This window comes from Eschrichtius robustus, chromosome 12 (assembly GCF_028021215.1).
Source record: "Eschrichtius robustus isolate mEscRob2 chromosome 12, mEscRob2.pri, whole genome shotgun sequence".
Lineage (NCBI taxonomy): Eukaryota > Metazoa > Chordata > Mammalia > Artiodactyla > Eschrichtiidae > Eschrichtius > Eschrichtius robustus.
The window spans coordinates 34,283,864-34,310,419 of NC_090835.1; the positions used below are offsets into that span (position 1 = coordinate 34,283,864).

Below are 26,556 nucleotides of genomic sequence, written 5' to 3' on the forward strand. Positions count from 1 at the left end.
TGGTAGTGTGACTTAATGATCAGCAAGCTAGCTTTGAAGTCAGTGACCTGAGCTCAAATCCTAACTCACCCACTTATTACAATTCTTTTTAACCCTCTTTGTGCCTCAGTTTCCTCATCTGTAAAATAGTGAGAATAATGGCTGCCTTATAGGGTGGTCGTGAGGATTAAATGAGATTATACACATGTACTGCCTTTAGCACAGTGCCTAGTACAGAGGAAGCATTCAACAGAAGGCAGGGCTGCAGCTGCTGTTATAACTTATTAGTCTGGTTTTCACTGCCATTATTAATTAATGGGGGTGGTGTTAAATGCATTGGGAATTGACTCAGGCTTTACCCAGCTGGCTGGAGAATGGGTAGGCCTCCTGGTTTTCTTAGCTCATTGGCATATATGATGCAATGTAAAATTCACACTTCTTACGGAAGTAACAGACACCTTCAGAAGTCATGCTGGGGTTATCAACAGATGATGCGGCAACTTCTGTCCATGAGCTTCATAGCTGAGGACAAGGTAACAACAGCTAATGTCTACTGAAGTCTATTTAGCAACTGTGAGCAAGGTACTCTTCTAAGCATGTCCCTACAGGAGAGATTCTAATCATCCCCATTTCACACAGGGGCAAACCAAGTCTCGGCTAGCCTAAAAATGTGCCCAAGTTCACACACCTAACAAGCGGCAGAGCCAGAACTAGATGGGGGCCATGCTGAATCCACCTCACTCTGCCTTCCGCTCAGCAGCAGGTTCTGACAAGGTCCTAGGAAATGCTTAGAATTCAGCCCTGTGCCCCATCCCAGAGTCTTATTGGAATGTCACAGGGAATGCTACCCAAGATAAGGTCTCATACTCAATATCCAAAATCAACTTCCAACCCAAGCTGAGGTGCTGTGATGGGGTCACCAGACCAGGCTGGAGTAGCTGGCCAGGCTGGTGAGAGCCCCTTGCCACGGTAACCACCATGACAAACAGATGGCTAGAAGCTCAGGATTCTCCTGGGATCATTTTTAAAGGCTCCAGTTTACTTGTTGGGTCCAAACTCAATTGCTCTAGGGCAGCTTCCAGGCCAGGGTTCCTGCCTTTCATTTCACAAATAAGCTTTCCTGATCTGATTGCCACTGAGGAGGTTACAAAACAAACCTTCTCTCTCTTCTCCATGCTTAGACAGCTTTAACTAGATGTTGCAGAAAGAGACACTTCCAGATTGTTGCCCTTTTTGAAGTGATTTTGTTACTGTTTTAAATAACTCCATTTTGTGGCTACCTGTATCCTGTTCGGCTGATTATAGTTAAAGAACATGATAATTGCCTGCTTTCTTTCGGGTCTAAAATAAGCCCTGAGCGTCGTGCCCAGCCCAAGATTGGTGCTGTACTGCTGCAGTCAGCAGCAGGAGTTTATTCTTATTACAGATAACATGCCTTAATCCCCATGACATCACCACCAGGCCACGGCAACCGCGGGCTGCTGGGGAGACCTTATCATTAACATCTCTGTGCTCCCCAGATGGGTCTCCTTGAAACTTTGACAGAAGGCAGATACAGTCTCTGAAGAAGAAACTCAAAGCAATGCAAACCAAGCATGGGCAACCCTGTGTATCCTGTACTAGGTAGAGTCTTGGGTGTCAGGCTCATGACATTAGGAATTGCTTAAATCCGTTTTGCTGATTCTGCTCTTTTCCAACTAGACAAAAATCACGACCAAGAAAAAGATTTCTCCTAAAAATTAGAAGGTTGAATTTCAAAAAAAAGGCATGAGTTCAGCTAATTTAGGCTCATTAGTAACGGTGGGGACCAGCATTTATTAAACACCTACTTTGTGCCCATGAGGCCAGGTACATTACTTGCAACAACTCTAACTCACTTTGGCTAAAAATTTGCCTCAAAACCAGTCTTGAAACAGCTTCATGTTTGCAAATATGGCCCTAAAACAGGACAGGGAGGCATCTGACATAGACACCCGCCGAGGGACATGTTTAAGCAATTTTGAATCAGAAAGTATGAGAAGCAAAAGTGACTCACTAGGGTAGCATGTAAAAATATGTATCCTTTGTTGGGCTATAAAATGTGTTCTCTGGGGCAGTTTTCAACTTGCAAGTGTCAGGGCATGGATCAGGAACATAGGAAATTCTAAACAAAGGGATTGTCACCATGGGAAGTTTACTCATTCATACATCTTAGACAGCCAGGAGAATGGAAAGCTCAGTCAGTCTGTTCCATCTGAACACTAATAGTAGATCCAGAAGGAGCTCTCCCGTCTCTCCTTTTTGCCTTGGTGGCCATCTCATCCCATAGCATCTTCTTACAGAGATTGTACTGTTCTTTATGATCAACACAGCGCATCTAACACAGCAGAGGTGGTGAGTTGAAGCTGCCTTTGAACGCTCTGATGGAAAATCGCTAAAACAAATCTAGTTTATGAGCACCCATCATTAGAAGAGAATAAGTGCCATAAGGCTGCACCAGCTGAAAGCCCAGCACATAGGGTATTGGGGCCACTCAGGGTCCAGTGCAGAACCCTGAGAGGGGAGCCTCACTCATTCTATAGATTAAGCAGAGGGTCTATCAGCCCCAAATGCTTTTCATCAACAGGTGCTGAGACTATAAAAAGAAACAAAGTCGCAGATACTGACCACATCAACATCTCACCCAGGTAATAAAAGCAGTAACAATAAGAAATAATCAATTACTTTCTGCCAGTCAAGTATTATCTCTGATGTCAAGGGCATGGAGAGGAAACTAAGGCTCAGAAGGTGAAGTCACTGTGGCTCTCCCAGCCAAATTTGCTTCAATCCTGGGGCACAGGATAACACGCACAGGTGCCTAGTAGGTGCACCTAGCCAGTGGCTTGTCTGCCCATTCAACTGCCCCTTCCATGAATATTAGCTTTCCTTGTTAAACTGAAGGGGAAAATGCAATTATGATTAATCCCACATGGAAAAGGCTAAATTTCTTTTGCTTCTTTGTTTGAGTGAGAAATAGAAGGAAACAGCTAAATTCTGCTTGGGGAATGAGTGAATGCAAAACACACTTGAGGCGGGAAACTTAGATGCTAGAGGAGCATCCTTGGGCTCTGCCAAATGCCTGGCGCCATGTGTACATTTCACAACAACTGCACCATGGTAATGCCTGAGTTGCACTTAGCACAGCGTGGGGCACGCAACTGAGGCTCAGGATGTTAGAACCTAGGGATGTTGGTGTTGCCAGTGTCATTACTATTAGTCAAACCCAACAGGTGTTATCGAGTGCTCCTGCTGTCATTGCCTGGGGTCAGACATCACTGACAGATGCATTAGATGGTGGCTATGACCATCTGTGTTCAGGACTGCACGGGCATGTGGAGTGTGGAGAAAACTAGGAGTTAGGAATATAGCCTCATCTCTGGAAGGGTTTCAAAGTGGATGTCACAGGAAGCAGGATTCAATAGTTAGAGGACTTGGGTGGTCTGAAGCAAACTGGGGCATGGTGGATGTGGCAGAGGCTGTCACAGTCTCCCGACAGCCATTCTCCTCTCGCAATGAGCAGAACACCGACTTTTTGATATGCACGTTTCCCAGGTCCTTTTGTAGGTAGGTGAGGCCATGTGATTAAGCAGAAGTATTATACGGAAGCAAAAGTATTGTATGGGACTAAGTACTTAAATAAAGAAAGAAATTTTAAGAAGAAACTTTACTTGGCCTTTTGGAGCTCCTAGAATCCTCCTGCCAGCCTAGATTGCAGAATTAATGGCTGCAGCTCAGCAGCTATCTTGGATCATGAGGTAATCTTGAGTTTAAAAGCCAACTTAGAAGGAGGTAAAGAAAAAAAAAGATGTGGTCATGCGTCCATGATGACAACATGAGGCCCCCAAATTAGTATTTTCAGACTTCCTTCACATAAAAGAGAAAAAGACTCCTATGTTCTTTCACGCTTTGTTATTTTGGAATTTCCTATTATTTCTAGTAGAACCAACTACTAACCAATACACTGGACTTCAAGTTTGAAAGACTTTTTTACTTTCTCTCAAGGCAAAACAAGCATGAATATGAACAAATATCCCTGCAGAGAATACTTTAGTCTTCTCCAACTATGGGAAAAGATGAGTGGTGACCAGGAAAACATGGTGTAGAATCTAGAATCCAAGAGACACGAGTTCAAATTCCATCTTCCCACACACTACTGTGGGTGAATTTGAACAAGTTACTAAAACGCTTAAAGCCTCCACTTCCAGTTCCTCTTTTGTCAAATGGCAATAATGATAGTAGGTATTTCATGGATTTGCCATGAGGATTAATTAAGGTAATGCATGTAAGCTGCTTGGAATAATGCCTTGCCTGTACAGCTGACCCTTGAACAATGTAGGGGTTAGGGAGCTGACCCTCTGTGCAGTCGAAAATCCGAGTACAATTTGCCCTCTGTAAACACAGTTTCTTCATATCCACGGTTCTGTATCCACAGATTCAACCAACCACAGACCGTGTAGTACTCCAGTATTTACTATTTAAAAAATCCGTGTATAAGTGGACCCCCACAGTTCAAACCTGTGTTGTTCAAGGGTCAACTGCAATTAGTATTCAATAAATGAGGCCTGCTGCTATTATGATGTAGATGACGGTGGCTATTGTTATTGTTGTAATTGGGGATCCTCAAGCAGCAGCTTTCGGGTTTTAAAGAGCAGTCCATTGGAATCCCCATGTTTCTGCATTCCAGAAAGTTTGGCCCAGAAACACACTTGTCCAAGCCAATCCGTCTTCTTGTTCCCTTCAATGCCACCTCTGACAAAGCATACTTCAGTGGACACAGTCAGGTCAACAGGAAGCCAAGAGGCCATTACATTCCTTACATGAGTTGTTGAGTATTAGACATCGGTGGAGCAGTCAGTATTAGAGAGCAGCCATCCAAACATAACAGACTTCTCCTCTAACACTCTCTGGATTCCAAGGCCAGGGCATTCGCTGAAATGTAACACAATCACCAAAGACAGGGAAAGCTCCAGTCACCCGCCATGGAGCCAGTGCAGGTCCATCATATGGAGACAGGGGTAGACATGGTCCAAGTCTTGAATCCTACCTGACGAGTCACCGTTTTAGAAAGGCAATTTAGAAGGAGCCGCCACAGGGAATTCTACACGAGTTGACTATGTTAATGAATGTGTAGGGGTGAGGTGAGGAGGACATTCACCAGGCCCCACAGGGAAAATACGAATGGCCTTGGAGGGATGAAAGCTCAGGCATGCTGCGCCATGCACACAAAACAAACAGAACAGAACAAAACAGAAAAGACACAACCAAGAGGGATAGGAATTCTCAGTAGCTCCCAAAGCAAAAACAAATTATTAGCAAGCAGTTCTTTTCTCTGCAAGTCAAGGGCCAGGTGTGCCCCATGGGTCTTTCCTTCCTCGAGCTTACTTAAATACACAAAGAACAAGGGAAGACCCTTTGGCAGAAACCACAAGGATGTTTGGTAAAAGCATGCATTATTCCATTTAACCCTCACTGCAGGTATGAAAATCACTCCTTCAATTTCATTTTGCTGCAGAGAAAACCGAAATTATGAAGTTAAAGTTGCCAAAAGTCAGGCAACTTCGAAGTTGGGCAGCACCTAGACTGGCACCCGGTGCATTTAACTTAGTATTTCTTGACCCTGACTGCACCTGAGAATCACATGGATGCTTTTAAAAAGCATAAATGCCTGGGCTCCGTCCCCAGACAAATCTAATATGAATCTCTTGGGGTACAGCTGGAGCATGGGTGTGTTTTAAGAGCTCTCCAGGGGTGCTAGCTGAGTCCAGGCCCACAGGCCCACCCCCAACACTGTGACTGCTCTGCAGTAACTACCTTTCGGGGGTCATTAGTGATTTAAAAAAGAAGAGAAGAAAATTAAAAGAAAAAAAAGATTTCAGACATTTGGAGCTCTTATCCAAGAGCTAATCTTACCTCCTATTTGTAGTAGCGTTGCAATTTGCAAAGCATTTTCACTTCTCTTATTTCAGGTGATTCTCACAAAATCCCGTCTCACCAAAATTCCTATTTTGGTGGCCAAGAAACTGAGACCCAGAGAAACTGAGGAATCTGTCCACGGCCACACAGTGGCCATTCTGAGGCTCAGCCTGAAGTCTTCATATTTCAAATCCAGTATATCAAAGAGGCCCTATCAGGAATCTTGGACTCTGCTATGACCAGCTATATATATTTTTTCTCACTTTTCCCTGGATATTTGACATTGAGTCCCATCACTGGGGGCAAGAAGGGGTGGGGAAATAAATGAATTACTGTATAATAAAAAATATTTTGAAACTAGATTTTCTCTTAGTATTGTGAGAAGGGCAAAGTCACTGCCAAGGCCAGCAAGGAGAGCCATGGACTGTGGCTTTTGAGAAATATGAATACAAGGCTCTTACTGGACATGAACTTCAGTTAAAGGAGAAAAGCAGCTAAAATGAAAAGCCCTAAATGAGTCAGGGCCACTTAGGGAGTCCATTTACTTTCCATGGTAAGAATAAAAAAGTATTTCAAGTCCTCTGTTTGAAACACAAAAAGCTGACCTGGAATATGGTATCTTATGAGAAAATATGTGAAGCCTGGGGACATGGCTTGGTTTAACAATTTATCAACTTTAGTTAAAAGAAATCTGGGTGATCTTATCACTCGGCTGGCCTCCCATCCTGAAAGTTCTGCTTGCCCAGATAAGTCACTGCTGGGCCAACGTCCTCCTTGGCTATCCTTCACTTTGTCTCCAACAAAACTGAAGGAAGTTCCATGCACTACACAATGTTACTGTACATAGAACCAGGTAAAGGGGAGAGGCTAGAAAATTCTCCCTGTGTTTAGACTGCAGGATGTTTGAATCCAGCTCCATTACACAGAGACAAGTTCTTAACCTTTCCAAGCCCCATTATTTCCATCTATCAAATACGTATATATATATACCCAGATCCAGCTTCATGGGCACGTGGCCTGTGTAACTGGACAGAACCCTGCACTTAGAAGGGCTGCGTGCTTTGTTTAATGCTCTGCTGTTGCCATCTTGAAACTCTCAGTAATTTTTGAGCAAGGGGCACCACATTTTCATTTTGCACTGGTCCTGTTTATACCTGTCTCACAAGTTGTTGGAAAGGACTGCAGGAAGTAAGATCTGTCAGTTGCAACCTAGGCCTGGTATGTTGGTAGGTGCTCTGGGAAGGTAGCCACTGCTACCTTCATTATTTTCACATTGCTGAGGCTATTGGTATGTTATTTGGCCCTGGGCACTATGTCATCTGTAAGTGGGGTGGACAGAGTCAAGTCAGAGACTCAGCCTAAGTGACCAAGAGTGACCACTTTACCTCTTAGATGGTTTGCACATGCTGCTGAAGAACTTTCTCAAAGCTCCCTCAAGTTGGTAATTTGTTCACACAAATCAGTGACTTCCCTTCCTCCCACATGGCACTGTAGATGCAGAAGTGGATGTTCTTTCCCTCTGATGGCACCTAAGTAGAATGGCCATCGGGTCACCAGGTAAGTGGCCAAACAATCAAGGAAAGAGTCCATGCCAAGTAGGCAAGCATCGCCTTGCTTTAGAGAGAGAGGCAGTGACTATGGACCACTGGAGAGAGAGATAAAAGGGAGGTTGATAAAGGGAGATGGCGTTCTTTACTTTGAGCTCTGTCTTTCTGAAGAAGATGGTTTGTAGGGCTCCTGCATATGAAAGATGTTTCTTTAGAAATGGGTGTAAGCAGACCAAATTAAGAAACTTTGTGCCAGGGTGCACTGTCCAAGATGCTGAGATGAGATGTCTGCTACGTGAATGGATCCTGAGCTTTACCAGGGCTCAGCCATGTCACCAAAGCAACTTAACCTCCATGTATCCTGTGTTTGGGGGTGGGGTACAGTTTAACATGGTGCCTGACATCTGTCCCAGGGCACTGTTACTTTTGGCTACATCCTTTCAGTGCTTCTGAAATACAGATCTTCTCTGAATAAAAGGACTGTCAACCTTATTTTCTGAGTAAACATGCTGGAAAGGGCAAGGGCTTGAACGTCTGAGTTCCAGGAGGACCTCAGTACCCCAACACTGGATGGAGACCCCATCACCAGGTGTCATGGGAAGCCCATTGAGAAATGTGTGAATGTAAAATAAAAACAAAAGCATCACCTGGTGCAAAGTAAAAGGCTAAGTCAAAGACCCACAACAACAAAAATCATAGCAGCAGCTAGCAACTACTGACCCCTTATATATGCCAGGCACCGTGTCAGAACTTTATGCTTATTATTATCTCATTAACTCTGACAGCAACCTTTGCAAGTAATTATTATTATCATCTTCATTTTCCACGTAAGGAAACCAATGCCTGGGGAGGTAACATGACTTATTCTAAGTCATGCAGCTAGATTTGAAGCCAGTCCATCTGACTCCAAAACCCAAACTCTCATTGCTGTCCTGGCCTCATGAGGGGGCCTTTCGAAGAAGCCTAGGAGGTTTGTCAAGTAATTCCCAAATGACAGCAGTCGCTGTTAAAATTTAGTAGAGAGTCCCAGCACTTCTCTTTTCTCAAATATGCTAGCTACTCTTGTGAAAGTTCTAAATTCATGTCAACTAGACTTCACCCACATTAAGGAGAAGTCTAGGAATTTAAAATTCTGCTACAACCTTTTTCTTTCTCCCACCAAACTGTTTGAAAGGAATATCTAAGAGGGAAGAGGAAAAAAAAAAAGTCATTTTGTTAAAAAAGTTGAAAAATATGCTTTCAAATGAGAAACATGTGTGTACTTATTCTTCCTCTTTTGTCTCTCCCTACCCCCACCAAGTTGAAAACAAGCTAACACAATACAAATGTACATATCCACATAAAGATACAAGAAACCAGTGGTGCCCTGGATGGCAGACAATCCAGCAGAGCAACCCGAGCCCAGCTCCAAGCCCAGTTTTCAAGCTTATGTACAACGACTCCTGGCAAAAGAAGGAAAAAAATGTACTTGAATTTTAAAGAGGGACTCAAGCAGAGGTGAATACTCAGGCAGGATGGAGAGCAAGTGTGTCAGAGATTGCAGAAGTGCTGGAGTCATGCCATTTAAAAATATCATTTCTTGTTTCCTTGCTTCTGGCACAAACAAGCTACGGAATCTCAAAAATTGGGTCATCATTTTTGAATTCCCTGCTTTCAGCACAGCACTCAGTTGGTCGTATTGACTAGCTTAAAAGTCTGATTTCCTGAGCTAACACTTCCTGGCCATTCAGCTGCGGGGGAGTAATAAATTGGGGGGACTGTCTCTCCCACTGGCAACCAATGTGCAATAGTTCTCACAGGCGAGCCTAGGTCCATCCTTGTATTTCCTGATATCATATATTTAACAGCATCATATATGTCCAGGAAAGCACCACTAATGGGCCACCATTCTCCCTGGGAGGCCAAGGGAAGGGAGACAGGTTGACTCCTGAGGGGAAAAAACTGGCATCCTGATCTCGCAGGGTGATGATCTTTCTCATTGGCTTTGGTGTTCCCAAGAGCATGGCTGGCTTGCCCACGGGGGATGCGGGGCTGTGAGGAAATCACCCTATACGAGCTTCACTTAGGGTCAACAAGAGCCCTCACAACTCAGTTGAGTGGTCCCTACCACCAATTTTAGCAATTCTAGCAACAGATTTAAGCTTACCTCCACCTGGGAGCAGGTTTTGTGAACTTTTACATGATTTTCTAAAATTATATCGAGTCTCTAAACATCACTTCCCATCCCTGAGTTCCAGATTTCTAGCAAGCTGCCCCAGCTTGTCAGTGTGAGACAAGACTCCCTCCTCCTTTTGACCAGGTGAAAATGCTTCCTGCTTCTCTGCAATCACTTGTTTCAGACCAACATAATCACCTCCCAGTGCAGGCTCCGACTTCAGGACCAGCCTCTAATAAATGCTATGCTAAGGGAACAGGGAATGCATTGTGAGCTGAGTTTCTGAGACTCTTAACACTCATGCAAAAGGCATCGAATTTCAGAAGATCTGCTGGAGCATGAACACAGCCATGGGGTCAAGTCTGGGCTTGCTTTATTTGACCTTGGTTTGTTTTATTTTGTTTAGGCAAACTTTCTCGGGGGACGCAAGGAACCATAAAATCCCTTACCTTTTAAAAGAGCCCATTGTTAACAATTTGTTCATCACAGCTCCCTCCACCTCACCAAAAAAGTCTCCAGTCTGCAGGGAAGAAAAGAAGACCCATGAGGAAGTGTAGATAAATAATGTGCCCAAACACCAGAGAAGAAATAAAAATGGACACACTCTGTGTCCTGGAGCTGACGGGGGCAAAAAAGCAGGTTTTCAGGACTACTGTTACATAACAGCGGAAAAGGTCTTAATAGCCATGAGAAGTTATGGGATTACAGAGCAAACTAATAAGCAGATGTGAATATTCCAAATACATGGCAGGGGCGGCGGGGCGGGGTAAGGGTGACATTGCATAACACGTGCTGAGTGTTGTAATTAAAACACACATGCACACGTGTGCACACACATGCGCACAAGCACACACGCATGCACCATTACTCTTGGATAGAGGGAGTAGGCGTTAATCTGCTCTCAATCCCTTGTGATTAAAACACTACTTCATACAGACAGAAACAGGCTGTGAAAGGGCTTCCTAAGCAGTAATAAAAAGAATTGTTTATAATTCCTAAATGACCTGTTTAGGGATATATAGCAGTCTTCTTCATCGGTTCTATAAATTTCCTACAGCAGAGAATATGTCCTTTCTCTAAATTACTTTCTGAGGAACACCCTCATTTTGTCCATAGGCAGTTAATACGTTGACCAAGAATGAAGCTGTCCAGCCCTGCGAAAAGAAGGCTCGGCCAATCAGACTTCCAATGGCCGACCCCAGCTCTGGGGCTGTCTTCAGGGCACTGGAGGCCTAGCAGTCCTTCCCCAGCGCCAGGCTGATGCTTCTGCAAGTCCAGTTCTTGGTGCTGGCCGAGATTTGCCAACTCTGAATGGTGGAATGAAGGATTAACATCCTCGGGCATCCCTCCAGATTCCTGGAGCCACTATCATCAGTGTCCCAAGGGCGAGGGTGTATCCAATGCAGCAGAACAGAGCTTGGAGCAACAGCCTTCCTCTGCCAACACCCTGGAAGGGGCTAGTGTAGATCAGTAGAGAACCCCCATCTGTACTGTGGGTGCTCTGAGGATTTATAGCTTATGTGGAGGTGGGTGGACGGCATTACACTCAGAGCCCAAATTATATAAATTCCATAGGCTTTGTATGATATTAACTAAATCCTGATTCCATTACAACGCAGTGACCTCAACAAGGCTCCTAGGAGTTTTCAGGCAGAAAGGCACATACAGACTTCGCCAAAAAGTCAGAAAAGAGAGGAGGAAAGAAAGAAATGACATTTCACTGACTGAAGGTCACGCATTGCCTTTTTCACTCCAGGGACACTTGAACATTTGGCAAACTCTGTGGGTATGTGCTGCTGCTGGGAGCAAGAAGGACATTTGCATTTCTGGTGTGTAAATATGCCAGTATCAATGGAACTGGTTGTTGATGAAGAAGAATTAGCCTAATTGGAGTACAGGAAACAAGACATCAAACAAGCTGAGGCAGGGCAGGCCCGCAGGCTCCCTGGGCTATTCTATCCAGAAATAAAGCACGGATCAGAGCCCACATGTAGTGGCCATAGCTTGGGAAAGGGTCACTATTTCAGTGGTTCACTTTGTTGGTTGGTCCAAGACTCACCACTGGAAGATACTGTCATGTCCTTCCTCCCCCAGGATCAGGTTCCCACCCTCAGCCCTCCATGATTATGGCAGGATGACAGAGCTCCTCCTCACAGGGGATAGATTTGGTTTCTCACTCCTCCCAGACACACGGGCATATTACTATAGGCCTATGGCCAGTCCTGCTCCCAAGAGACTGGCCTTGTTTCATGGGCTCACCTTTCCTATCTAACGTCCATCAGCTGTCCAACATCCAGTGATGTCCAGCATCTGAGGAGACCATGTATGGGCAGCTTGAGTCTCAACTGTGTAACTGTCACCCACCAAAGGTGCATTTAAAATCCCACAACATGGGCTTCCCTGGTGGTGCAGTGGTTGAGAATCCGCCTGCCAGTGCAGGGGACACGGGTTTGATCCCTGGTCCGGGAAGATCCCGCATGTCGCGGAGCAGCTAAGCCCCTGCGCCACAACTACTGAGCCTGCGCTCTAGAGCCCATGAGCCACAACTACTGAGCCCACGTGCCACAACTACTGAAGCCTGCACGCCTAGAGCCCATGCTCTGTAACAAGAGAAGCCACCACAATGAGAAGCCCGCACACCGCCACGAAGAGTAGCCCCTGCTCGCCGCAACCGGAGAAAGCCTGCACGCAGCAACGAAGACCCAATGCAGCCAGAAACAATAAATAAATAAAATAAAATAAATAGACAAAAAAAAATCCCACAGTGTTCTCATAGATAAGGGGGAAAACTGAAGCACAGTTCCACATGTTACCTGGAGCCAGTGTTCACAAAGTAACAAGCCATTTGAGCTTAGACACTAAGGAGTCATACTTAAAGACAATTAATTAATTTATTAGGCATTAATGGGTCTATCGCACTGTTGACTATTAAAACATTTTAAATGATTTAAATGACACTTCATTATAAAATGCTAGAATCCTCAAATATTAGAGTTAGGAGAAGCCTTGTTTAGTCAACCATCCTCCTTTTATAGAGCCCGCCAGGAGTCCCTGGCAGGTTAAGTGATGCACCCAAGATCCCAAAACTAGCTGAGGAAGAGAGCCTGCATCAGAAACCATCTGCCTCCACCTCTGGTGTTACTTTACTACACCACACTGCTAAACTTGTCTTGATTTGACTTTCTTTTAACATGCCAATTTCATTTCTAATTGCAGAAAAAGTTGTCAGTCACCACGTTTTAAAGGAGAAACCCGTGTTTCTCTATTACAATGCTATTGATTTTAACTCTTATTTTGATTTCCAAATATCAGTGGAGCTTTCTTTGCTGAGCACCCTAGCTTGGTTTCTGTCCATCTCTCCCTCCTGCCCCTGTACTGCACACAGCTCGATCAAATGAAAAACATTCTTCCTCTATATGTGGATTCTTGTCCCTCTGTGTTGAGAACCCAAGTTAATCCCTGAGCTCAGATAACTAATTTTTAAAAAGTAAAAACCAGAAAGAAAGCCATAAAGAATAATTACTTTGACATACATAAATACATACATATATTTGTGTGTATATATAAATTATATAAAGATAAAATATTAAAAAAGGAGGAAACCTCCTTAAAATTGCCCAAACTCTTTCAGGCACCACCATGCTCAAGGCAAAGAGCTCCATAAATTGAACATTTTATGAGTGAGGGAGCAGACCCTGGGCTCTGCACCCCTCCCCACCTCTCCTCTCCGGAGGTAAAATCTCTTTGGGGCCTGCTGAGAAGTAGGCTGTGACATTCTTAAAGGGATGGAAATAAGGTTTTATAATCTCCTGCTATTACCTCTTAAATACAGATCATGTCTCAAAGTTTCAACACCATAGTTTGTTCCCCCTGACCCAAGCACAGTCTGGGATCCTTACTTTGAGTAGGTAGAAATTTCTCACTCACTTGTGTGTAGTCTTCAGACACCAGAATAAATCCATTATTGTCTATGAGGTAACAGTTCACAGTCTAGAAAATAAAAACACCACAGTTTCAACTTTGGGTCCTCAGGCTGCTTTTACACGAAATGACATACTTCCAACCTGAGAGACACCTATTTTAGGCTGTTTTGGGAGAACTGGAAATGCCTGCTGGCTCTAGGAGTTAAGGCTATGGTTAAGCTAACCCCAGCATTTACTCTGCAAAACTAATGAACAAAAATAAAACACGAAGCAAGCCTTGAACATCCCAGATTAGGATAAAAAGAATATACATTTTAAAGTTATGCATTACAGTTTATCTTCCTTTTTAAAAACTTTTATGACCTGAGTAATATTTCCCAGGAACAAAGTGTCCAGAGGCCCCCGAGCCTGTATTCATGGTGGTTGAAGTGCAGCCTGTTTTGAAAGCAAAACGCCAGCACAATGCCATTACTCTAATGATGTATTAATGAAAACACCGTGTCAGCTCAGAAGACCATCAGGGGACCAGGTAATATTTTTTAATTTGTTCATAGACTTAGGCAGGAGGGAAGGGGCAGAACTTCTGTTAAAGGGTCCCCTCAGGCCTCCTAAAGGTTTTCAAACTGTGTTTTTAATTGGGAGCTGGATTTGGGGGCAGGGCTGTTAGCTTTTGGTAGCTCAGATTTATAAATTGTAGCAAGGTAAGCCCAAACCTCTGCTTCCCCCATGCTACTTTAATCTCAAGTGAATGATTTGCTACAGGCTAAGTCTTAATTACAGTGCTGTGGAGTTTAAATTTAAGGTTTTATTCCGTCCTTGATGTAACTCAGTTTCTATTTATTGCGGCTTTACATACCGACTGCAACATTTAATTTGTAACATATCTTTACCCTGAGCTAAATTCCCCTAGCTCCAGACCACTGCAGGGCTGGTGTTTTCTGGGACATTTACCTATCTGTGTAGTCGATTATGGTGAGGCACAAAAGTATAGCAGTAAGTTGGTCAGAAAGATGCATCCTTTATTAGTAGGCAATGGTGGAGAATCGGCAGAAAATTAAAGGCCTGCTAGCATCTTTTAGAAACGAGTCAGCTGCTTTGGTGACCAAGGGTTTCTCTCGGTTATCCCAAGGGGCCAGATGAATGACTTGGTCACACTCTTGCTGTTCAAAGAAGCTCTTAGCTGTAAGGAGACTACTTTGTCCCTGGTGGGAGTCTTGACAAACTTTCTCCTTTTTTAGGACACAGCACTACAAAAGCACTCATAGAGTTCTACTGTCCAATATGGCAGCCACGAGCTACGTGCAGAGTTAAACTTAATTTTAAGTTAATTGGGTCATATCAGACAAATCTATACCCTTGTTTATTTGAGGATCCTGATTGTCATTTTGCAGATATAGACCCTGATGCAAAGGGAGGTTAACCTCCTTTCAGTCATACATGTTGAGCATAGGAGTGGCCTCCATATTAAAATACTGACTCTCCAAATCCTTGCAGTTGCATAGAGATCCAAAGTCATCATAACTCACCCTCTATCCCTAATTATAAAGTGAGTTCCTACTCAAACATCCCTAGCCAACTGGTATTGCTGCTATTAGACCTATATCTTTGGTCAATCTCTGTTCGTCTAATGTTGTAAATATTAGACAGTACAAAGCAAATAGATTATAAAGTCAACTGAAAATCTTCGGAAAGAGGCAATATTTCATGAAGCCCATGAAAGTGATATTGGAGATCAGCTCCAATCACACAGGAAGCCGTGGGCACATCAGTATCTGTCATAGGTAACACATGAAGAAAGAAAACATCACCACAGATAACATGAAAGATGCTTCCAAAGAGAATGATTTCAAAAGCAAGGGACTAAGAGAAGCTCCTGGGGAAACTGATCAAGCTCCACTACATTTGACCTTCCTTGTGATCACTCTGTGAAAATCAAATATAAAGTGAAGGATTCTATATTGTGATTTTTATAATTTTATCAGAAATGTTATACTCCCTACTCCCAAACCAAATGTGTCCTTTGTTTATAGAATTAGAGTATGACTGCAATTATAATTTAAATTTGTTAAATAAAATAAATGTATTTTCACCATTTCCACTTTATTTAGAGACAAAGCTTCAATGAAATGTTTCATTATTTGCCATAAATGTTTGGTTCTTTCTCATTTCTTGGAAATGAGGACCTCTGTGCTCCTTATAATGGCCAGCACTGGGTGGAATCAAGGTTGGATTGGCCATTAGGAGACTCACTTCTCAGGCATCCACCTTTGCTCCCACTCTCTTCTGGTGTGGAAGGCACAGAGGGGAAAGTAAGAAACAGATATTGCCAACACTGTGAGTGACAAATCACTGAGAAAATCACAGGTCAGAAGCAAGGATGCTGTGTCATTGATGTAGAACTGGGCCCCTTAATCTGAAAGGTGTCATTTAGTTTTCATTATAGGCAATATTGCTATGTTAGGTATATTTAGTCTCTGTGAAGACTTCATAAGCAGACCTTCCTTGATTAAATTATTGGGAAGTATGGTGGAATGGAGTAAGGCCACTGGAGTAAAGTGAGCAGGGTACTGGGTTATGAAACAGGACAGAATTAGCCAGATTCCAGTCTGATAAATTGTTTTCTCTATGTCTCTTTACAATAAATAGCCAATCACCTTCTCCATACTCCCTCCTCCAGTAAAAAGAAAGAGAGGAGATATTTTCTCAGCTTTCCCTCACTGTGCTAGTTCTGCCCCAAATTAAGCCAAACCTCTCAGAAGGAGTCTGCCCAGAGCCCTGTCCCAAGGGTAGGCTGACAGGCTGAAGGGCTTGGGGAAACCAGGAGCTCTAAGTTTTGACAGATATTGTAAGCAACCACTCCACAGCCACCTGTGACAAAACATGTAAAGACGAGGCTGTTTGAAAAATGCAGAGACAAAGACAGAGTGGGTGAGAGAAGTTGTCTTTTTTTAAAAAGGCATCTTTCTTCAACTACTTGATGACTCAGTATTGCTCAGAGAAGTCCTATTCCAGGCCACAAAGGCAGGTCAGGTAGATATCTGAGGTTCAGAGCCCCAAACCAGGCCATGGGAATTGGGCAGTCACAGATAGTAAGGAAAGCTGGGGAGAAAGGGTACTTGGGGGTGAGAAGCACAGCACCACGCCTGTGTTACCTGGAAGGTTACCTGTGTTACCTGAGGCTAAGATACTAGCTTGAGAATCGGAGACTTTGACACTTGGCTATCAGTGTGACCTTGAGCAAAGCCTTTTAACGCTCCCAGTCTCAGTTTCCTTATCTGAATGATGGAGACAGCAACAACTATTTCAGAGGAGTGGTGAGAAGATTAAGTAGGCCAGTGAGTACAAAGTGCTGAGCACAGAGCAAGGTGCATAGTGAGTACCTGAAGGACCTGTGCTTGTGTCTATTCAGCAAATGATGTTTATTGGTCACCTACTATGTGCCCTCTTTATAAGTATCCTACTGCTGCAAATTGAGTTTCTCAGAAAGGGAAGTTGTTACATAGTTTATAGCAAGAGGCTGGGGAGGCAAGTCAGCTGATAAGCGTGTGCGCTCATCTCCCCTGCTAACCAGTTAACTCCTGGAGGACAGGGGCCATTTCTGACTCTGCTTCCCATTGACTCCCCGGGTGTTGGAGGTACCAGGCACGTAAGGAGGGCTCAGTAAACGTGTCTTGAAGGAATGAGTGAGTGTGTGAGAGGTTGCCTCTCAGGTTCTGAAGTTAACATTTGCTTTGTGTGGAATGGAGCTCCTTAAAGTCGTCAGTCAGGCCCATGGCCAGGCCCTCCATGAAGATGTATCTACAAGCCAGGAAGACATCTGGCCATACCGACTCCACCCACCGGCCCAGGGCACTCTAGCCAAGGCCCAGGGAGGCCATTGTTGGGAGAGACAGAGGGGCTGGAGTGGATCCAAGGCAAAGCATGTCTGATAAGTCTGTGGGAGTTGGGCCAGGTCTTCAGTACAGAGGAGAAGCCAGAAGCATGTGAACTTAATGAGCCCCCACAGCTGTTTTTAATGGGGACCTGATCACTCGAGGGCAGTTCGGGGAGTGGAGGGACATGGCCTCAAAGACTTAATTAAAAGCTATGAAAGGGGAATGACACGTGGAAAGAGTCTGCTGAAAGGATGGAAAGGGGCCTGGCTTTTCCATTTAAAACGATGTCAACTGCTTGCCTGAAGCCAAAATTTAGAGTCAAAATGGGAAATGGATGATAGTTTCAAAGTGCAAAATGAGCATCAGATCAAGTTCAGCAATCCAGCAAATTCCATGCTTAATTTTCAAAGTGTGTGAACTTTTAAAATGATATTTGAATGGGGGTCCATCCCAATGGCTGCTAAAGGAGATCATTAGTAGTGAGGAAGGCATGCCCAGTGGAAACTGTCATTGCCTGAAGTGTGTATGTGGTTGCCGTCTGAGGTTTTAGGTTCAGGTGAGCCACTACTCTAAGGGAAGAACATGTCTGCAGACGTTTTTGTTTGATAGCTAATGTTTATTGAGTGCTTACCATTCGCCAGGAGCTGTGCTATAAAGTTGTCATATATTATCTCATTCATCCTCATCATTACTCTGTGAGGTAGGTGTTTCTACCCCCATTGTATAGTTGAGGAAACAAAGGCAAGGCTTATTACTGTCAGAGTCACAGTTTGAAGCTATTCTAACTCCATAGCCTGTGCCTTTAACCACTATGCTAGACCACCTGTGAAATCAGTTACTGAACAACTAATATATATTGTATGTTTCGAAGTCTAAGTGGGAATCCATTTCCACTTATTTTTAGATATGAGAATGCACAGAGGCAGTGTGGGTTGTAGGAACACTGCCTCTAACTTTATTCATCAGATTATTCAACCAACTATTCATCCATCCATCCAACCAATCAACTAGAAACCAATCAATCAACCAACCCAACTATCCAAAACACCATCAATCACACTAGCCAACCAACCATCCATCCAGTCACCCAACTAACCAACCAACTGTCCTCAGTTCTTTTACCACAAATAGGGATTAGTAATTGTACAAGTAAAGGGCTTAACATAGGGCCTTGTGACACTGATTAATCAATATTATTGTTGAGCTGAGTTGTCTTGAGTTGAACACTCCAGTAAGACAATTAATGCCTCAAAGACAGAGGAGAGGTTTGAAGCCACTTGACTATCCTATGAATGGCATCCCCAAACTTACTGAAAGGGTGTTGATCATAAAACATCATAGGGTACTCTTTCCTACAGGAAAATTAATTTTGATCTGATGGTCAGGAAAAGTTGGGGTTTTGCTGAAAAGCTGATTGATTAGTTTTTACTCTTTGGATAGTAACTCATACAGCAATTATGTTTTTTTTTTTTTTCTTTTAAAACTGGCAGCCAGATCTTTGGGGACTGAGCATTTTGTACTTTAGCTTCACCCTGGACTCCCTTTCATATTTCTCTACTTGTCTTTGCTTCACCTACTTTTTGGAAATATACTTCTAATCTATGTTTTCTGAGTTAGAATTACGTTTGGTTAGGATTTCTTTAATCCCTGTGGTAACCAGAAGGAATATGAATGTGTGATCATTTATAAGTTCCAGTTTATGTATTGACTAATGGTTTGGCTGACTCAGAGAGAGGAAGGCCGCCTAAGCCAAAGTGAAAGGCCACTTCACACCTGCTTGATCCAAAATGTGGGGCAGAAGATACATGGGATTGGATGCTGTAAAAACTTAAATCTGATGGACAGACTTAGGACAGTGGTACATCTTTTTTCTTCTATTGCTCATGTGTGGAATTCAAATTCCTCCTCCCAAGATTGAGGGAGAGGGAGAGAGATAAAGAGAAAGAAAGAAGGGAGGGAAAGGGAGTTGTAGGAGGGAAGCATTATGCTAGAATGAAACATTCTGAGTTTTCAACTCTTAGATTTTTGGCTTATTACATGAAATTAAGCAAGTCATTTTACTTCTCTGATCCTCAGTTTCTCCCTCTGCAGAATGGGTCATACATTCCTATCCATTTCACCGGGTGGTTAAGAAGATGAAAAGAGGTACCACATGGGGAGAAAACTTTGAGAGTTGTAACATGAGTTTCAAATGGCAGTAATTTGTATCATTTTTTTATAAAATGCCGAAGTCCCAGTAGTGCTGTTCGTGGGACATTTATATCACATTTCTCTAGCTCTCATAAACTATCTGATTGGGAGAAGAAAGAAAAAGAAAGAAACAAAGCAAATGTCCTTGGGTTTTTGGAAACTGGTCCAGAGCAATCTGTTAGACCTGGCTCTGTGAGACATTCCCCCTGTGAGAAAACACCCGTAGTCATCCAACCACTCCACCACCACCCGCCTCCGCCCCTGCCACCCCCAACTTGATTAGGGCAGACACAGGGCCAGGAGGCCCTCATACCTCATCATCACAGCTGATAGAGCATTTGCCATCCAGAGAGGCGCACTGTGGGGTGAGGGGGAAACAAAAGGAAACGTGTCATTTGGACACACCAGCGTCTGCTATGGCTGCCACATAGTTACTCAAGGACAGCCTATCAAAGTCCTAGCCTGTTACGTAAATACCAAATTTCATCCAAAGGGAATGCTCCAGGATGAATTGGCCCATTCTCTCTAGGATGAGTACCAGCTCCAAACAGTAATATAAAAGACAATTTGGGGACTTCCTGGTGGCACAGTGGTTAAGAATCCGCCTGCCAATGCAGGGGACATGGGTTCAAGCCCTGGTCCAGGATGATCCCACATGCCCCGGAGCAACTAAGCCCGTGCGCCACAACTACCAAGCCTGCATTCTAGAGCCCGTGAGCCACAACTGCTGAACCCGCGTGCCACAACTACTGAAGTCCACGTGCCTAGAGCCCGTGCTCCGCAACAAGAGAAGCCACTGCAATGAGAAGCCAGCCCGCTCACTGCAATTAGAGAAAGCCCGTGCAACAAAGACCCAACGCAGCCAAAAATAAATAAATTTATTTTAAAAAAAAGACAATTTGGGGGCAACAGGGCCCTTTTTCATTTTAATTTATGTTGTCCACTTTAATTTATGCTTCATTCAATATTGATGTCTTTTTAAGACCTCAAATCTTTGAGTAACAAGAAATATAATTATGTATCCATTTAATTTTAAATTAACCCCCAGTGACTTTTTTTTAAAACTCCTGTCTGTGTTCTTGGTACATAGTTTCCTAAAGTATCTTCATTTAAGAAATGATATACCATTTCAACATTTAGAATTGGACAGATGGAGGCAACTCATGTGTTGCCATTTCTGCTGAATTACTGAACAAATACCACTGAGATTACTTAGTACAGAATGTATAGTGCAAGTAAAGAATGTTCCCAGATTATCCAAGGCAGAAGAGCCCTTGGCCAAAGAAGGCATGCTTAGTCTAACCTAGTTATGCAAAAGCCTTCAAAAGAGATTCACAAATAAGTAATTGGGCACCACAAGATTAAAAAAAAGTCACTATGAAAATCTGCAAAAGTCCCCAATACTTAGAAGAAACACTTCTCTTTTAGAAGGGCACTAGTTTGATGTCACAATTACAATTACTACTGTTTGCAGGAGCAAATTCCCTGCTTTCCCAGCATGTGGTGTCTAACACGCTGTCAGCCCTTTATTTTGCAGTGAAATGAAAGGTAATCTGAGCAGCCCAGCAGTTCATTTTACAAACATTCATCGGAAATCTGGTACTTTTAGGCTCCGGGTACTCAAATGTGAACACCTGTATAATAACAGTGTCGCTAATGCTTCAACATGCTGATTATAACTTACCTGTCTGCTGGCAGTCCAGAACTTCCTTTGGAAAAATTCAAGTTTCATCTGAATGCCTACAGCTTGGACAAATTATAAATAAAACATGGCATTAGAGATCTCTTTACACAATTATTTAAGATTATCATTGAAAATTATCTGTCAAGGTAAGATGCTGATGTAAGCACATCAGATAAAAACACTTAAAAACAAAATTTACGGTGAAGCATACAACTAAAACATTTTGTCTTTCAGGTAAGGAATTTTCAAGGTTACCTGTACTCACAGAACTCTTGACAGAACAAACTGAGCACAGTGCAGATGGCTCTTTGGAGAGATGTTACTTGAGTGTTTCTAAAATTCATATACTTGTGGTCACCACCCTCCCCAGCACAGCTGAAGACAGGAATGGAAATAAGAAGGATATTCAGAAGATCATGGTTTCTTCAGGGTTCCCACTTCTAATATTATTGCATGAACTTGCATGCCTAAAATGTGTACTCTGCATATACTTTTGAGATATGAAGCTTGAAAAGTACTTGTCCTGAGGCTGGTGTTTGGAAGCGAGTCACTCGGCCATGACATGACTTTGTTGAACTGTCCCCCAGCATCCACATCTCAGTGATCTTCTCTCCCCAGGAACTCTGGTGGAATTATATAGTTCTTTGCTTGTCTGTGGAAAGTTCCCTAGGGCAACAGTGAATGCTACTTCTAGTAAGAGAAATGTACAGAAATGGAAGAGGTTAAGAAAGTGATTTGAAACTCTGGAAAGAAGAATTCGGTGGAACCTCAGAACTAGGCAATGAACAAGCTCAGAATATTTCTCTCTATGAAGTCAAGACAAAGTAACTCTTGAAACTGTTTTCGAAAGTACTCAAGTCAGGGGAAAAAGCTCATCAGATGGTGAGAAAACTTTAGAGGAGATGGAAAGAAAGAATGAGACTCTGTGCTGGAAACACTGTCCTCCCCAAGGGGACACCATTTACCCCTGGGCAGTTTTGCAAACTTCAGTCCACTGCACACAACTTCCCCAATTTTTGCCATATCCTTATACCACCAGTATTGTTATTTATCTTTCCACATGTTTTTTCTTTTGCTGAAATACCTACAGTAACTTCAATCTACATAATAATACCTATCAAAAGAAATACACAATTACCAAAAAAAAAAACCAACAAAAGAAAACTAAGTTCACTCATATACTTTTATGTGGCCACCATGTTAGATGCCCCCCACCAACTCCCACCCTGGGTACACATTCTTCTGCTGGCTTCAGGAACTTGAAGATTTATGAAGGTCTTGGGCTGTTACCCTTATAAGTACCAAGTGCATTTCTACTTCCTAAACAAATTGTTGGAGCCAGACCTGAGAGTCAAAGTTAACTGGGATATGTACACTTAGAGAGACTCATCCTCTATCTTTGCACTTAGAACGTCAGACTCTAGGGTAAGACTAGAGCTAAGCATGGCTGCAACATGCAGAACGGAAGACTCTGCAATGCACCATTTCAGCACTCTGGGTTCATCCCGCTTTGCCCAAAGTGTCTTCCATCTTCTGGAGCATAAGCTCCCCAGGGACAGGGACATGTTCTTGCTCCCCACTGGATCCCTGCCTCCAGCAAGGTGCCAAGCACATAGATGACTCACTGGTAAATGCTTGCTTTTTTAGAAAAACTGTTCAGGTGATAGTATAGTTAGTAGATGGATGGATGGATAGATAGATAGACAAACATCAGCGTGAATTATAATCATACCGAATAAAGGTTTTTCAGTGGCAGTTCTCAACACATTAGAACCATCTGGGGGACTTCAAAAAAACATTCTGATGCCTGGTGCCTTCCCCCTCCACACTAAGACCATTTAAATCAGAATTTCTGGGAGTGGAGCCTAGGCATGGGTGTGTTTAAAAAGCACTTCAGGTGATCTATATGTGCAGCCGGGGTTGAGCTAGGCTACTCCACAGGCCTTACTGTAGACAGTAAGTTGGCTATGGAGGGCCTACCACGACATGGGCCATTTGGTCAGACTATAGCATAAACTGCTCTTCCTAGCCCTGGAGAAAATTTCAGAGGATACCTGAAGGAAGCTGATACTGAAGCCTGAAGGCTATTCACTGCAGTTTCAAATGAATCTTGTCTTCCAAAATGCCTGACGAGCCATATCCCTATTGGAGAGGAACCAACTGAGGAAGCTGTAAACCAAAGTGCTGGCTGGGTTTTTAGTCAGATCCACCAGCAGGAAGAGGTAAGAGCCTGACCTGGACTTAAGAAGGGTCTTGAAGCAAGTATCTCTGGTTCTACCAAACACAGGGAGGGATGGCAGAAAGCTGACCTCAGAGCAGAAGGCCTTAAAATTGTTGTGACATTCAATCACTGGTATCTAAGGGGAGGGAGGAAAACGAGTTTTCTCTCTTCCTCCGTGTGTATCTCTGCAGGCCAAGGTCAACAGCCACGGCAGGCTTCGAGACACAACAGGATAAAAGCAGAGGGTTCCTTGAGAGAGTCACCCCACGGTGACCTTTCTATGGTGTTTCTATTCCCAGCAACCCAGAGCTGCCCCTGGCCCACCCATCGTCTACTGAGTTCCCCCGTCAGTCACCCATGCCCTTTCTGAGCACCCTTCCCATTCTCTGATGGAGGCCCCGTTTTTACCTCTCTAATGAAGCTAGCTGCTCCCTCCTGGGTGTTTATCCATCTCACATACTTGCAGCCTGCTATCATCTGCCCCTTTCGGTCTGTATCCCAGCTCCTCAGAGTGCTTTAATCTTGCTTCATGAGTCAGTCCCTCCATCCCATTAATCATGCAGGCTGCTCCTCTCTGATCTCCCTCCAGCAGGCTGCATCCTCTCCCTGGTCCTGATGCCCTAAACTAGACACTACTTCCCTCACTCCTCACTCACTCCCTGTCTGGGCCATGAGGTCGATGCCAAAGGACTCCCAGACAGTCTTGATTATAATGGATCTGCTCCATTTTGCCCTGGCTGTGTTTTTTGTTGCCCACACCCCTTCCAGCAACTCTGGCCCATGGTTTCCCACTTCTGGGTTTGTAGTATGTTCACCTACAAGTTAATATACTTCTCTATGATTAAGAGATTCACAGGCCCATTGGTGGGTCAATTTCATGACCATTTGTTGAGTGGTGCTTTCTATGCCGGGCTCTAAGCTGGGTGCTAAGGGGAATGAGACCACATGCTCCCTCAGAGTCTATGTGGGGAGTGGCCACGTGGTAAAAGCAACATCAGAGGCTTAAACAGAGAACTGTGGAGCACAGAGGATGGGGCAGACTTGGCCTGGGGGAATCGGTAAGAACTTTGTGTAAGATAAAGCATGGAGATCTGACTCATAGAAAAAGTAAGAACAGAGGAAAGATGAGAATCAAGTGCAGAAACAGCACAGGCAAAAGGATGGAGCCTTTTCAAAGACCATACTGTCTTCTGAGGCTTGAAAGAATGTGAGTGGGGGAGATGGTTGTGGGGGCTGAGGTCAAATGGCAAATGGTCTTGAATGTCAGGCCAACACACCTGAAGAGTATCCTGTAGGCCAGGAGTTGGCCCAAGAGCCAAATTTAGCCTCTTTTTATCAATAAAGTTTTGCTGGAACACAGGCACCCTTACGTGTTTACGTACTGTCTGGTACAACAGCAGCGCTGAGTAGTTGCAACAGAGGCTGAATGGCCCACAGAGACTAAAATACTTGCTGTTTGGCCATTTACAGAAAAAGTTTGCTGACACCTGCTTTAGGGTCTGAGGAGCCATTTAAGCTATTTAAGTAGAAAAGTCAAAGGACTTCAGATCTATATTTTAGAAAGTCCACAATGAAAGCCCTGAGAAGGAAGGACTAGGGAAATGGCCCGGACAGTGGGAAATAGGAGAGTGAGGTGAGTCAGGCAGCCACAGCCACTGGGTGCGTTTGGCTAATTATCTCTTAAGTACAAATTGATTTAAAGCAAAAAACAAACAAACAAGCAAACAGCAAAAAACCCTCAAAAAACCAGAATAAAAATTCCCCTCCACAAACAAACAAAAATGCTTAAGGGCATTCCTATGGCTAATTCTATTCAGAAAAACAAATACAAGCTTCCACAAACAGAAATTTAGCTTCCTCTTGCTATTTTCCTTTGTTTTGTTCCAGTTTTATTTTTCCTTTTTTCAACTTTTATCAGAAAAAAGATCATCATTACTTCAACAACTCCTCCTCTCTTCTCCCATCCCCCACACATCCCAAATGGAACCTGAGATATTTGTCATGCCCGTCTACTTTGTTCTTTCAACATTTCAAGCCATAGCGGTATATTCTGATTCAAGTCAATCCTGCTAATTTAATAAGAAAAACAAGGACTGAAAATGCTTTAGCGAAACCCAAGTCCCAAAGAGAATGCAGAAAATTAAAACACCATTCCTGGGGTTTGAAATTTTTTAGACAGTCCAGAAAATCATCAACATATTTCTCCTGGAGTTCACGGTGCTCCTCACTTCCATTTGATTATAAAGGCTCCCCGGCTCCCTGCTAGGAACTTTCAACACAAGCATGGAGACAGAGTCCCTTTTCCATGACTGCATCTGGTGGTTCCTTACTCACCTCCCAGGAGCAGAACTGACCCAGAAGAAAGTATCTCTGGGGACCCTTCCCAGCACTCCCATATCGTGTGAGCCTCCTAGGACAATGACCTTAAGATACTAGGATGGTCTTTGGAAACCAACAAAACAGCCAAATCATCGTTATGAGAATTGCCATCCCAAAGAGCCCCAGAGCCTTTCATATGAAATATTCATGCATCTGGAGCACTGACACCTCATAATTTGCTTTGAATTAGTCAGGTTACTGCTGCCATAACACACCTCAATACTCTAAAGTATGCCTGAGTGCAGATTTTCAGCTCAGCAATACAGACCACAGAGCTTCCATGAAATATCTTCCTTCCAGTCTTCCCCTTTCCCCAACTCTCGAACTTCCTTCCTACCTACTTTTCCCCTCCCTCTCTTCGTCTCATGTTTATCAGAAACCAGATACGTGACAGGTGGTGAATGTATTGAAATGAAGACATAAGGGATGCAACAGCCATGGATGGAGGCCTGGGAGGGCAGTCAAATCACTGAAGAGAGGATCACACTTCAGGATATTCAGAGCTGACGGAGTCGAGCATCATCCAAGCACCAAAACATAATGGCACTTCATTTGCAGAATGTCAATGATTAGTGCACTGGAATTGGGACCAACAGCTGACCTCAAATGCTGCAGTCCTATGTTGTCCAAATTGGTGGCCACTAGCTACATGTAGCTATTTAAATCAAAATT

At 43.6% G+C, this 26,556-nt stretch overlaps 1 protein-coding gene across 1 annotated transcript in view; it reads right to left on the minus strand.

Moving 5' to 3' along the window:
* Nucleotides 1-26,556, minus strand: part of CACNA2D3 (calcium voltage-gated channel auxiliary subunit alpha2delta 3) — a 789,028-nt gene that overhangs the window by 61,268 nt on the left and 701,204 nt on the right. The window contains exons 28-31 of the mRNA XM_068557675.1: nucleotides 21,285-21,346; nucleotides 19,914-19,958; nucleotides 13,540-13,602; nucleotides 10,062-10,132 (exon numbers count right to left, since the gene is read on the minus strand). Coding sequence (XP_068413776.1) covers nucleotides 10,062-10,132; nucleotides 13,540-13,602; nucleotides 19,914-19,958; nucleotides 21,285-21,346 — 241 coding nt within the window. The remainder of the gene's footprint in view (nucleotides 1-10,061; nucleotides 10,133-13,539; nucleotides 13,603-19,913; nucleotides 19,959-21,284; nucleotides 21,347-26,556) is intronic.